The sequence below is a fragment of the Danio rerio genome, chromosome 4 (genome assembly GCF_049306965.1).
Source record: "Danio rerio strain Tuebingen ecotype United States chromosome 4, GRCz12tu, whole genome shotgun sequence".
Lineage (NCBI taxonomy): Eukaryota > Metazoa > Chordata > Actinopteri > Cypriniformes > Danionidae > Danio > Danio rerio.
Window position 1 is genome coordinate 19183187 of NC_133179.1, and position 15143 is coordinate 19198329.

The 15143-nt window shown below is 41.0% G+C and overlaps 2 protein-coding genes across 9 annotated transcripts; both read right to left on the minus strand.

Annotated features, from left to right (window-relative positions):
* Positions 1-1338: 1338 nt before the first annotated feature.
* Positions 1339-4127, minus strand: cdkn1ba (cyclin dependent kinase inhibitor 1Ba). The gene is given in 3 exon segments (NM_001013268.1): positions 1339-2806; positions 3233-3350; positions 3428-4127. Coding segments are annotated over 2 exon segments (564 nt in total). The 5' UTR covers positions 3879-4127; the 3' UTR covers positions 1339-2806; positions 3233-3237.
* A 2103-nt stretch (positions 4128-6230) lies between these two features.
* Positions 6231-15143, minus strand: cdpf1 (cysteine rich DPF motif domain containing 1). Of its 8 annotated transcripts, none has more exons than XM_073946316.1 (6): positions 15048-15113; positions 14843-14972; positions 12081-12175; positions 11539-11590; positions 8242-8353; positions 6231-6558 (listed from the first exon to the last, which is right to left on the minus strand). In XM_073946316.1, the coding sequence occupies exons 4-6, from the start codon at positions 11559-11561 to the stop codon at positions 6430-6432; spliced, it is 264 nt and encodes an 87-aa protein (XP_073802417.1). In that variant the 5' UTR covers positions 11562-11590; positions 12081-12175; positions 14843-14972; positions 15048-15113; the 3' UTR covers positions 6231-6429. The 8 variants fall into 8 exon arrangements, with proteins under 8 accessions (XP_073802417.1, XP_073802418.1, XP_073802419.1 ...); XM_073946317.1 differs by having other exon boundaries at positions 15044-15113; XM_073946318.1 differs by lacking the exon at positions 12081-12175.

Sequence of the window (15143 nt, forward strand, 5' to 3'; positions counted from 1 at the left end):
TGTACATGTTCATTGTCATCCTGTATATTTGAGCAGTCTGCGTTTGAATAAAGTAATATATTATTATATATTATGCTAGTATATGCTGTACTGTAGTATATACTAAGTAAGTATAGTACATAGGCTATATATAAAGGAGCTGACCGTGACGCTATATATAGTGATTTGTCAGGTCCCCGCTATATGGAGCATTTTCGTGCAGCAGCATGTTTTCGTATGAAGCTCATTAGGTAGAGACGAGGCGATGAAACGCAGGCAGCTCGAGGTGTTGTTTTAGTAAAGTAAGTTCGCTCGTGCAAATCGCAAGCGTGCATTTGGTGACGTTAAACGCAACCGTGTCTCTTTTTGCAGAAGCAGGACGGGGCTTTAGCGAGATTCGTGCGATGTAACCCTCGGGCCAAACTCACCTCTCCCTTCCCTTTCGCAAACATCAGCAAAAAAGCTGAGCCTGACCAATGGCTTTTACGCTGGGCTGTGCTTTACGAGCAGAACAGTCTGTACAAACACAGTTACTCCTGCCTCGGCGCGCGCAAAGCCAATCTCAGTGGCTAAAGTAAGTGGTGTGTTTTCCTTAATACTTGTCTGATTGGACAAAGCGTATGTCAGTATCTTGGCTTTCCCCCCCCCCCTCCGCACGGGACGTGTCCTTGTTTTTTTTTCTGAATCGAAGCAAGAGCTCCGCGGGTTGCTCGTTTGAAACGGCAAACTTTTACGCACAAACTTGTTGCACGTCGTGTTAATAAGAAGAGCGCGCGAGCATGCAAAGCTAGGGTGACTAAACGAATAATGCAGAAAACGTGAGGCGTTACGTAGGACAAGAGGACTTTTTACACGGTAACCCAGATAAACATTAGAGGTGTCGTGTCTTTTGCTTGAAACAATGTAAAGTAAGAGATTGTGTTCGGGCCAGGGCGCTTTACAGCAGAGTAATGCGAGCATCTGAAACCTATCACAACTGTACTCCAAACACCGTGGGGCTAAATGGGGATCTGTCAATCATTAAACAGAGCTTTTGTTGCATTCGTTTGATAGGAAAAAAAAAAAAAAAAAAAAAAAAATTATATATATATATATATATATATATATATATATATATATATATATATATATATATGACAAAATACCAAAAGTATTTGTGTGGGGAGTTTGTGCATGGCAAATAAAAGAAATGTAAAGTAATACTACTACTACTACTACTACTACTACTACTAATAATAATAATAATACATCCTTTATTGCAAAATAGCAACGCAACATTTGATGTCCATTAACAACACACCACCCCCCCCCCCCCCCCCCCCAAAAAAAAAAAAATTGATATAAAGAAGAGTCAGGTGAAAGGGTCAATGTCATGATGGTTTAATCGTTTCATTTATAAAGCAATACACAGTCCACATCATTTCTTAAAAGGCTCAGTATGCAACCTTGCACAAATGGATAAAAAAGGAGAAAAGGAAAATTACAAAAAGAAGTAATAAGAGAAAATGCACAAATGCCACTTTGGATAGTCATAAACAAGAAAAAGCTTGACATAAATAAGTTAGTATAATTTCCTCAGTGTTTTTTTTATCCTTTTAGTTTTGTTTACGAGCACATGTACACTTGAATGTTTTACACAGGCGCAGTGTAACGTCTTAATTGAGTTTTCATAGAGATTTGCAATCATAGTGCCATGTCATGTTCAACACGAAAGCCAGATATATCGTTGCAAAGAAGCGGCTTCACGGACTAATGTTGTTGTTAAACGTATGGCCCAGTGTTAAGAGAAAGTACTAACTATATATATATATATATATATATATATATATATATATATATATATATATATATATATATATATATATATATATAGAAACGTAAAGCTACACGCCAACGAACGTAAAAAAGGCAAAAAATAATCAAGGGATCAATACAGTTGCTCTGTTGTATCGTGTACTCAGTAGGATTTGTAGTTAATGAGAAATTGATACGAGGATGCTAATGAAGCGAAATAAATAAAGTAAAATTAGTGGAAGAACCCAAGGATAATATAATAATACTGTAAAAAAGCGCGAAACGTTTAACAGCACACTAAGAGCCACAGTTCTCATGACCAAGGTGTGTTTGAGTGTGAAAAACCAAAGAAAATGAGCTTAAGTACCAATAAACATGAGTCGCGTTAATGTAATTATCGAAGCGGTTTAATGTAGTTAGGTCACATGAGGTGAGAAGAAAAGTAACGGTTTAGACGATGACATTTGTGCAACTTTAACAAGGGCGAGCGTTGAGCACTTAAGGTGTATTTTGTGAGGCAGGCAAAATCGAGAGCAGTGGAAAGATGCTCCTAATGTGTGTGTGCGTGTGTGTGTGTGTGTGTGTGTGTGTGTGTGTGTCTGACAGACGGTCTATCTATCCATCCATCCATAGGGATATGTGGGCTACTTTAAAACGGTTCGTTCGGGAGATGCGTTTGAAAAACCGCGCAGCAATTCTTAAAGTGAAGCGCGGTGGATTAGTGAAGGATCGCGTTTTGCTTTGACATGAACATGAAACGAAAACGTGCTACATTATAAAAAGAAAAAAAATATATATATATATATACATAGGTAGTAAAAGAAGAAACGAAGCAACTCCAATCGCATACTGCTACATCGTCTGCTTTTGAGGCAAATATAAAATCTGTCGAGTGCCAAAAGTTTAGTGTAAAAATTCAGTGCTTATTCAGCCCCTCCGAGGCTCGATTTGTATTTTGGAAGCGCCGTCTGTCCCCGTTTACTTGGCAAGGCTGGCGAAGTAGTCGATGGTGAGGGCGGGCTTCTCGGCGTATCTGTGCAGGGAAGAAGAGGGAGAAAGCAGATTAGCGAAGGAAACGCATGTGCTGAAATGTGACACACGCGAGGCACGTTCGGTCCTCAAAACAGACATAAAGCGAGGAGGTTTGTGCGCGGATGACGAACCCGGACCCCCTCCCCCTACTCCCCCGCCCGTACGCCCTACAAGAGACCTGCTGACGTGTTACTACAATGTTATGCATTTGGGTCCCATCCGAGCGCGCTGTCACTCGCGCGGTGACAGAACGCGCCCTCGCTTTTGAAAGAGTTTCAAGCGTCAGATAACAGACCTTATCGGCGCGTGAGAAAACAAGCGGCTCTCCCGTTCACAAAAGAAAAGAACGGGACGCACGGTCGGTCACTCACTCAGTCATTCAGTCACTCACTCACTCACTCACTCACTCACTCACTCACTCACTCACCTCCTTTACGTTTTGGGGTCCGGTTCGCAGGGAGCGCGCTCGAGCGAGCTCGTCGCGTCCGGACAGGGGTCGGCCTCGCTCGCGTGGACGCTGGGTCTTTTGCTTCGGCGAAGATCATCTATTGGGAGAACGTAGATGGTGTTAGAAAAGGTCGCTTTCGCGAACGGAGAGACGTCCGAGCCGCGAAACATTTACCCTGATCTTCCGTCGACGGTCGTTTCCTCGGCGTGCTGAGCGAGCGGTTCCCGGCGTCCGCGCGTTCGGAGTTCCCCGCTCCGCTCTCCGGGGACGGAGAGGGAGCCGTCAAGAAATAATCGTGGTTCCCGTTATGATCCACAGTCCCGGCCGAAGAGGGCCGTTTTACGCGAGGGGGTCTGGTGTAAAAGTCCGGCACTTCGTCGGCGTCCACCTCCTGCCACTCGTAGTCGCCCGGCGCGAGCGGTCGGTTTTCGGCGAAGTCGTAATTCCACTTTTCCGCGGACGCTCTCTCGATCTCCCGCATTTGCTCCCGTACATCCTTGGCGAACTCTTGGCGGTCCACGGCGCCGAAGAGACTTCGGCAGACAGGCGGCTTGCCGTGATCCGCCTGCCTGGGGTCCACTCGCTCCAGCGTCGGACTTCCATTGGAGACGCGCACTTTTGACATTTCGCACGTGAAAAGTTTGTCCGAGAATCGCAGACGCGGCGTAACTAAGAGCAATCCCTCCCGAGAACGCGGAGCGAGGCGCAGGGCGCACGCATAACAAACGCGGAAAGGCGAACGCGCGCGAGCGGCGAACGAGTCATGAAAACGGCGATCCCCGTCGTAGTAATTCCGAGGAAAACAGACAAGTCGTTCGAGCACCCAATATGGCGATCGCAAATAAAACTGGCAGGGGGAAAAAGATTGACAGCGAAGGCTATTTAAACAGAAGAAGCTCGCGATTGGAGGTCGGAGCGCGCGCCCCGCCCATCGACGAAAAACTATACAAACAGCAGAGTCGCCATGTCCGCTAATCGTCAGCAGGAAAAAGAAAAGTCAGGAAAGAAAGGGTTAAAAAGCGTGCGAGCGAAGTCAGCAACAGTTGTAAGCGGTTAGAAGAAGAACGGTTTGATTTAGAGCAAGTGCGAAAGTCAGAATCGCCTGCCTGGAAATGTCATGCATGCTTGCGAAGACTCGATAAACGTGTGTACATGGCAAAACGAGGTGTTTTATTCCCACAATTGAGTTATGGTGAACACCTAACGATGACACTGAGTGAAATGTAAGCGCACGCTCAACCTGCCATGCATTTGTAATCATTTAATGAAAGTCATTACTGAGAATCAATAAAGATGATAAAAAGGGAAAATTGTGTGCTTTCTAAACGGGTACAACGGCGAATATGTCAATGTTTAAAAGCTGTAGTGATCTGGCAACACATCTGCAGAATGAGTTTTGGTTGTATGGAAGAAAAGCAATATGATTTTTGACCCTTTTTTTCCAAGACTTTGTTGGACCAGTTCCATTTACGTGAAAGCTGTAGACGTACAGTGTAGTAGAAGATGATAGATATAAAGGGGGGGATCAATCGAACTGACTCTTAGAAGGTTGGTGCGATGCGTTTATGTCGGCCAAGTGTGAGTTGAGTTGGCTGGTGCCTTATCGGTAATGGCATGTTCTGTAAAACAAGTAATTAGTAGAGTTGTACACAATTGATGGTTACTGCTTTGTCGTGAGTAATTGTCTAATTTGTCCGATGGTTCAACAATTACTGCGTAGAAAGATGTGAGCTAAAGTGTGCAAATCAGGGAAGGAAAGTTTGTTACAAGTTTTCCTGGTTTTGACTGAATTGCAGTAGGAAAGGCCAATTGCTTTAAGTATGAGTTTGTCGCCATCTAGTGGTTTTGTAATGGATGAAATTTAGTTCATGACGTTTTTTGGTGCAGTAGCTGGGATGTGGAAATGTGTTCCTGGAGTTCTGTTGATTGTGTAATTTTTATGCATTGGAATTTTTGTAATGTATGTAATTGATTAAAGATTTTTTTTGGGGAGAAATTGTTCAGGTAGTTTGAAATTTGTACTGTTTTCAGCATTTTTTAAGGGGAGATTATTTTCAATTTTTTTTGGCTAAAATTAGCAATGTTTACTTTTATAAATATTCATGAGGGGGAGGGAGGAGAAAAAAAACAAAACAAGTATTTTATTATTGTTTATTATTATGTGTATTTTATATATATATATATATTTAGGTAGGTGGTTGTGTGAGGGTGGCTTGGCAAATTTTGGATTTTTTTTCAGTAAAATTTTTTTTACTAAGTCATTTTTGGCATTTTTAGCAAATTTTTAGCAAATTTTGGCCTTGCTTCCGGAACACTCTAAAGCATAACCGCGGCGGATCAACGCTCCGAAACCTCGGGGGGGGGCCACGGTCACGGCCCCCCCTTCTTCTTTCTTTGGGTGGTTTCTGGGTTTATGCTCCGCTGTGTCATCTCACCACTTGTTGTGTCCTTCCATGCTGTGTTGCTCCAGATTTGGTCCAGTCCTCTGTGTGTGTGCGATCCATCGTTGGTTGACTTCACCTGATCCACCGCTGACTGTCTCCATCCACTCCACTGCTTCGCTCTGGGGCCCCATGGATCCATTCGTCTGCCCTTCCAGCCTTCTGTCTTTGCTGTGGCCCATGCCTCCTCTTCGTTCGGAGATCTTGCTGTACTTGAACCAGCGCTTTCTGGCATGGTGTGCCAGTGCTCATGCCGCTGAGCCACAGATCTCCTCACACTTATGATGAGTTGGAACTTCTATTTATATTCTTACCGGCGCTTCTGAAGATCAGTCTCATTCCACTCAAGGCTTCCACAGGCTGGAGTCGTGCAGGTCTTCCTTTTGGTGTAGGGGTAGTGCAGGAGTTTGGAGATCATTCAGCAATGGGTTCTAGGCTCACCTACGACTGGTACACACAAACACAAAACTGTGATTTGTCCAATCATGACCACTAAGACAAGTGGTGTGTAGAAACATGAGCAGTGAGTCAGAAAATCTTCTTCACACTATTTATTTAACACTCTTGTCACTTACAAAATATTGTGTAAACACCATAAACGGTCACATTCAACAGATGCTCTGCTGCTCAAACTTGCTTCATACGAGCACAACCACAAAATCAAACTTTATCATCACTCACACTTTCATTTCATTGATCTGATCATAAATGAATATAATCACATGAAATCAATTATCATGAGGACGTGCTCTTCTGGACGCTCTTCTTCCTCAGCAGCTCGTTCTGAACCTGCTCTGGAAACTGATCGAGGTGCTCCCGCACACAAGGCAAGCAGAAGCGCTTGGTGTAGAACAAACTGCAGTCCTGTGGGTAAAACGAACAAAACTCTGCCTTAGTGACTATACCGTTTCAACACTATACACGCACACAATTCAGTCATTAAAGGCAAGACGATGCATGTGAATAAAGCTCATTGTGCATTTGGAAACGCTTTAGCTTTTTTTTTGGACATTCTAACTTCACTTACTCATTTCCTCCATCTCCATTTCTTTCTTGCCAAAATGCAGCATCCAGCAGTTCTCACACAAAACCCATCAAACTTACATTTTTACTACGTTTCTTTCTTTTTCTTTTTTTAGGATTACACTAATATCTTCATTACATTAACTCATACATTTCACCACTTAACAGACGTTAAGTAAACTTTCCTTTACCAATTCATTTCAAAAGCTGTTGCTGGAAAAAGCGATTTACTTTCAAACTATTACATTATGCCTCAGCTCAAAGCTCATTTGGAAGAAAAACTAAACTAACACATCAACTACCGCAACGTACAAATATATCAATGTTGCTTAACCTTATAAAAACGTTTATTTTATTGGGATTAATTCAAATCACCCATTGCTTTAGGTAATAGTAAAAACAGATTCAATTCTGCAGCACTTATCCAATTTAAGCACTATTTCTAAACTCTGATTTTTGACTTCAAATAACAAATGCTTTTGAAGAATGCTTTAAGAAATGCAATTTTACTCCATTTCTATTGCTACTTCTGCTTCCATACACATCCAAGCAGAGGCCAGCTACATTTCAAGTGTCATGAAAACGTCATACAAATGTCAGTATGGGCCAGAAGTACACAACTCATCATAGTCTTCACACCCACCTTTGGCCCACTCTTACACCTCTTTAGATTCTGTGGCAGATCAAATGTAGCTTTGTTGTAACAAACACCTCCAATACACTTACAAATATTTTGCAGGCAACATGAATATCTGGAACCCCACAAAAAAATTCACACACTCTCACCTTAAAAACACTATCATGGTGTGTTCTTCTTCTTTCAATGATTAAACAAGGAATAATTCCCATTACCATAATCAATTACATACTTTTTCAAACACAAACAGGACAATCCCAAACACCTCTAACAGCAATATCTCACTTTTACAATATTTGTGGTAAACATAACTGATTACTGGAAAACTCACATTTTCTGCATACTATTTACACATTAAACATTGTGTGCATTTACAACATTTCTATTCTACACCAATGAGCCATTACATTAGAACCATTCACACACCGTTTGTACAATTTACTTTAGGTCTAAAACGACACAACACTGTCCTTTAGCCATGCTGTGAACACATTAAGGTAGCCTTCACCAAAATTGTCATACAACACTTCAAATTTATAAATAAAATTGGACAATAACATTTCAATATTAACAGTGCTGCTACTAATTTTTTTTTTTTTTAATAAATCAATTATTTTTATACAAATCATTTACATGCACATTAGACATATACACATTCATTTTAAATTGAATAAAACTTTACAAGCATTCTCTGCTTCTCTAAAATCACCATTTCTCACTCTAACTGGTGTGTTATAGGATGCACAATAAAAGGAGCCCAAGTAGTCACGTTATGTTTACCACACTTTATTCAACTAATATGCCAAAAGCAATCTTCAAAAGTCCAGTAAGCCTTTCAGTTGACGTCACAGCTTCGCTTCACTTTGGGAGTCGCAACTTCTACGTACCGTTCCCACACACACAGTCTTGCTGCACAGAGAGCACTTGGATCCTAAAATCAGAAACTTCTCTCTCTCTGGGCTGAAGGGGTCCTTTATGCCAAAACATTCCTCCAAGAGCCTGAAAAAACACACAAAAAAAAAAAAAAAAAAAAAAGTCACTCACTTTTTTTTTTGGCCAAACATCAATAAATAAATATGTTGTGCAAACACTACAGTACACTTTCTACCTGGAAACTGCAACATCCCACAAACACTAAACACGCATACAAATAAGCTACAAATGTGAACACTGAACAGAAACGCAACATACAAGCCCTGCCACAATACAAAAAAATAAAAGAATAATAATAAAAATAAACAGTGACAAAAAAATAAATCAATCAATCAATCAATCATTACAATTGGATACCCATTCACAACTAAAAGGACTGACTGACAACAACTTTCAATACAAATAAAACAACAACAACTCGAATAAAAAAATTCAACCCTAAACTTTTACTATGATACTGCTCCACACTTTAAAAACCTTTGCATTTTACAACATGGTAGGCCATCATGTTAAACAATACACAAAACAAACACTAAATCCACAACAACAACAACAACAACAACAACATTAATTAAAAAAAAAAAAAAAAAAAAAAAACAGATTTCCAATTTACTACATTGGATATTAAAAGTCAAAATGCTCAAACATGCAACCAAAATTATTACTACATACAGCACGCAAAACACATTTACTTTGTCCAACTTCATACTATTGCTTAACACAGCCCTCAGCTGTCAACACACTAGGCTTGCAAATGCAACACACCACGTTTCAAACCAGCATGCTGTCTGCTAAACATACTAAACAGACAAACCACATCAAATGCCACAAGTTAGTTCCAGCACATATCCTCGCTGTTCAACAAAATTACAAATAAAAGCCCTAACCGTACCGCTTCACAAATCACAAACCAATGATATTCAAGCACCATGACCCAAACCTTGCATCCTCAGGAAGCAAACAAAAAGGACACCTGGAAAACATCTGCTACAAATCACTGCTCATGCACACGTCCATACCACCCTCCAACAGTCACCATGCACAACTTGGACGCCAAAGCACCATTTATTCATCAAATGGACCTTCACATCACCTTTTCAAAACCACCCTTTTACTCCTGGAAGCATTGCAACCAAAACAAGCAGGACAACTTGGAAACACCTTCATTCACTGCCATACGGACCAAATGGCATACTTCAGCCACACAGCTCAATAGTCACACAACCACGTATCTTTTAGGGAAAAAAAAAAAAAAAAAAAAAAAAAACACAAATAGCTGCTTAATACAATACATGCCACTGAGGCTACTCTACATTAACTATACACTTCAAATGCAAATAACACTCCGTTTTCATTTCATTACAAGCCTTACAAACCACATTTGACCTCTCCATGCAGGAACTACAAATGCCCCACAACCAACAACTTTCCACAGCCTTACACAAACACCTGGGGATGACAAATAAAAGGTTAGGCGAAAGTTGCCCCAGATGGAGCGCTGATCTTAGTTAAACATGCAAGTTTTTGTTCAGCACTCCGGCCTTTCAAAAAACTACTGAACGAGAAAAAGAAAAAAGGAAATACACTGGCCAAAATGCTTCATGAAATGACCGTTGCAAACTCTCAAAGAAAATCTCCCTTATCAGGGAACAACATTGACTTCATAAACTGTGTCACATTCACAAAGCGAGTGGGACAAGTCACAAATCTATTGCCCAAGCTCAATCATGGACAAACTAATCAACTACTTTAGCAAAATATCCACCGTTCATACTTACCCTCTTTGTTACAGCAGGAAATGCTACAACAAAGCATAAACGCTGCTCAAAATAACCTCCTCAACACCCACCTTTGTATTGTTGCCGACATTTTTTCTTATACTTACCGGACACGGGTGAATTTACTTCAGATACAATCCATCCAAATTCTTTCCGCAGAAATTGACTTTGCTCAAACACCCCATTATGTACTTACTACTTGACAGAGCCTTTAAACAAATGTGTCACTCGCCAACATCAACACTCACCTACACAGGTTTACGTTGGCATATGACTGACAAACCAATTGTCAAACAAAATGTTGCTCCGCACCTTACACAAAAGGGGAATCCTGGTAACCTTCAACAAATGACTGTGCAGATGGACCGTACAAACAGTCGTCTGTACTGAAATGACAAGCTCCGGATTCAGCATCAGCTAGGAGGTTGTGGGTCAAAGATCAGTCCTGCGGACATCTACTTACTGTATAACGTTGCACAGCTAGGTCAATAGTACTCGCGTTCATGATGGTGGAAATCACAATACCTTGCTCGTCCCATTTCAAAGCCAACCCACTTTCACAACACGCATGTAGTAATGCATACTCTTCTCCAAATGTCTGTACGTGGTGCACATGTACTGACCATTGCAGCCAGTGACCAAAGAGAACCGTTTTAGACTGTGCACAAAAAGGAACTCATTACAAGTCACGGAAATCATGAGCACAGCTTCAACACATTTTATGCAGTGACTGCTGATCAAATGTTTCAGCCTAAACAATACTGAACAAACATAACACCACACCAAAAACAGTTACTTTCATTCAACATTTCAAAAGCACAAACATACTACGAATTACAACTATACTGTAACAACAACAACAACAACAACAACAACAACAACAACAACAACAACGCTTCATATAAATGCCTCACAGTCATTTGGCTGCCCTCAGTATTTCACATTGCAGTTCAAACCAAACTCATATGCCCATCAAGCTCAATATGCTCTCAACTACTGCTACCGATTTGTGCTGGCATGTAAAGGTTAATGCATTCTTGCTTGTTCTTTTCTTTCTGTTGCAGTTGACAAAGCAAAGCTATGCTTTTTCTAAGTAACACCATTTAGAAACATTCAGCTAATGCTATTTTTATTTTACTATTTTTTATATAAATGTTCTTTTTTGCCAATGGACAGACTGCATGCATGCCAATTTTGTCCTTACAAAAATCTGCGTCTTATTTAAATATTACTGAATTGTACAAATTACTGCACAAATACTAACCTTCAAAAAGCACTGTCGAAAAAAAAGACAATACCTGATAAACAATGTCTACTTTCCTGATTCATACTCAGCTTTGCCAGAGGGACCCCTAGGATGTAAGAGCGTTCAGTGCTTTGTCAACAGAAGCAGCCACAAAACTTGATTACTGCAGGGAAAAACAAACATTGAAGTACAGACCAAGACAATTCAAACTTGCATCATATACTCACCCTTTCAACCACTTTCCAACCATTTCATTTTCTTCATTGTGGGAAACACCTCCTTTTATAACAGCAGAGAACACAGTTACAAAGTACAAGTTAAATGGCAGAACTGACCAATGATGGCTAACAATTTTTTAGTTGTAGTGGCAACATTCATCATAAGAAGAAGAGGAAGAAGGAGGAAGAAGAAAAAGGAGGAAGAAGAAGAAGAGGAACAAGAAGAAGTCTGATTTTTTTGGACATTAAGCCAATTGACAAAATTACTTGTGCATACCAGATGACCACATGATGCATCAAATCAAAATACACTTGGAGAACCTTCAAATTAAGCTTTCATTGCCATCAATCCCAAAAACAATCAAGTTGTCATTCACTTCAGCAGGCCTACTCTGTCAAGTCCTCTGAACAAACATCTATTAAGCATACTCATCCTATTCAGTTTCAATGCAGCACCAGGAGCTGCATTCAAACTGATGGTTACGTCTTTTTTGCCAGTATTTGGTAATGTTGACTGACAAAACACCAAATCAATTCCTAAAGCAACTTGCATATTCGGCCCAAATGACAGCCTTCAGGAGGATGCCATGTCAGGAAGACATTCAAAGTTGATCCCCATCTACAGACTTCATTCAGTGGAACAAAGCTAGGAAAGAGAAATAGGTTACTTGTCTGGCCACATTTGCCTTTCATTCCATACATCACATTGTTACTGCGTTATTCAATACATTTGACAAGCAACTTCACAATTTAACTGTCAAATACTCAACACAAATTATGATATTGAACGCTTATTATTATTATTATTATTAAATACCACTGTTTTTCCAGTATCGGTACACTGCCTACTACATGCCCACCTCCAGCCTTTAACAGAACCCTACTTTTTATACAACTTGATGGTGAGCAAACGTTCCTTTTCATGTACAGCATTACAACTGTGCCTGAAACCACTCTCTGCGTTTGTAGGCATGTCTGGCACCTCTACGTTAACCTGAACGTTTATTCACAAACACTTTTGTACATGGAACAGCTAAACTTTGCTGCAAAAGAAAATCTACAAAACATAACATTTCAATAACTTTTCAAACTTAAACCTAAAATGTTACATTCTGGATTATTTATTTTTTTTTGGGGGGGGGGGGGGCTAAATAAAAACCACAAGTGCTCCATCTTTGTATATAAAGCTTTTTTTTCTGTAACTTCGGGCCAATGTGTTTTTCCTTTATTTCATTTAACAGACAACGCTTTATTAATCAATTCATTAATTGAGTAAATTAACATTCCATCTTCACATCCTTTTTTAAATGCTCAAGTTATCGCTCCGGGTTTTTACTTACTGTCGACGGCTTCGAGACGTTAAGGAGCCTGGCCTCAGCAGGCAACCATGACCACTTGCAAGCTGCATTTTTAACTCATTAATTGTCTGACGTTTCCTTCGATCGTACGGAGATGACTTCTGCTGGACGCACTCAATCAGTCGCTCCATCTCTCATAGCACACCTTCACTGCAGCATAGCGATATTGCAGCTGATCCACACAGGATAAGATTTCCCCATGTCAGCCTGAAAGGCAATGCTCCTAACTTCCAGGTTCATCCTGACATCTGTAATGAGAACGACGCTGCCGCTCTTCAGCTCGACAGGTACTTCCCTACCGCATGAATGTGGACATTTCGCATCGAATGTTACGGTCTCTCTACCAATACCTTCAAGCCAATCATGATTCTTGCCTTCAAAGCACACAACAATGACCACTTGCAAATTAGCAGGGAATACATAAAACAAATAAATCACTTCTCTATTTGGGTTATATCATCATATAGACAACTTCTGCTGGACGCACTAAATCAGCTGCTACATTTCTCATGGCATGCAGCAGCCACACGCTTCCCTTCAATTCATTTCCTCACTATCCTTCTCTATGCCGACACGCATGTTGTGTCCTATCATGTTGTGCTCAACCACATGCGCTCCGGTCCTCTGCTCGCTGCTCCATCCGGTCAGCTGATCGCTCCATGGATCCTTTCACCGGTCCGTCCACCCTTGGTCTGGTCAATCGCTCGCCCTGGTCCATGGCTTCACCTCAACACCTTTTCCTTGTACAAATCCAGCTATACTTACCCCAGCGCCGGAACACCTATACGTACCTGAAATCTCCACACTCGCATGGCACACAAATACCTACTGGGCTGAAGACTGCCAGTCATGTTCAACCGAAGATGCCACGACGAACAAACAAAAACAAACAACTGTCTCAGCCTTAGACAAACAACAACTGTCTCAGCCTTAGACAAACTATACAAGACTTGCACAAACACGAAACGGCATGCCATAATAAATCAAATGATCGATTTAATGCGTCCAGCAGAACTAATATATATGAAGCTACACCAAAATTAATCTACCACTTCGTTACTTTTGATTCTAACTCGTTACTGCTCATTGTTGCTCGCTGACAAGATGAAACTCATGAATGGCTTCAACCCAGAGACCTAAACGCACCATGTGAAATCTCCACATTCATGCGGTATGAACGAACCTGTTCAGCTGAAGACCGGCAGCGATGTTCTCATTACGGATGCCAGGATAAACCTGGAAGTTAGCAGCATTTGCTCCCGGGCTATGATGGAGAAAGTCTGACCGTGTGTTGAACTGCTCCCGTATTGCTGTGCTCTAGTCAGAGCGTGCTATGACAAATGGAGTGACGGATTCAGTGTGTCAAGCGGAACTCACCTGTACACGATTGAAACAAACGTAACACAATTCATTTCTTTTAAATCCAACTTGCAACTGCTCATTGCTGCCTACCAAGACCAGACTCGTGAGCGCCTTGAAGCCATCGACAGCGAGTGAAAACACGCAGCGACAAATTAACCATAAAAAACAACGTCAAAACAGCGTGTTTATTTACCTCATTGATTAATTGATTAAATAAACAATCGTCCATCAAATCGATAAACAGTAAAATTGTTGACCAGAAGTGACATTGACAATTTGTATATAGATAATAGTAAACATTGTTTGTTATTTTATTTCTTTATATTTTGACCAATAAAATACACCAAATATAGCCATTATATAAGAGTTAAACGACAAAATTAAGTGCGCCTGAAATAACACTCAAATTAAAGCAGGAGGTGCCACACATGCATATACCAAACAATTAACATGACACTTCATTTTTGCCTTCGTTACATTGCAATTCACTCGTCGACAAACGCGAGGTCAGCGGTTTCACACGCAGTTTAAATGCCCTACACCGCATGATATGACACTCCATTTCTTAAATGGTTACAGTGCTCTTTACTCACACTATAGCTCTGGTGTTCGGCGGCTTCTGTCCGTAAAAGCTGTATGGGCTGGAAACCTCGCACAGCTGGCAGCTGAACACGCCGAGCGCGGAGCCTTCCGTCAAATCCATTCCCGTCTGCAAGACGATGCCTACAAGACGTTCAAATCAGGTTTAAAGAAAATAAACGTTAATACAAAATGTCTGAATAACGTTAACTTACTTACAAGTTTGTCTGCAGCCAGCACGCGCACGACCGCTCACGCCATGCTGCTGCTACGGTGTGTCAAGTCGCACAGCTGTTCGCCGCTTCCGTTTTATAG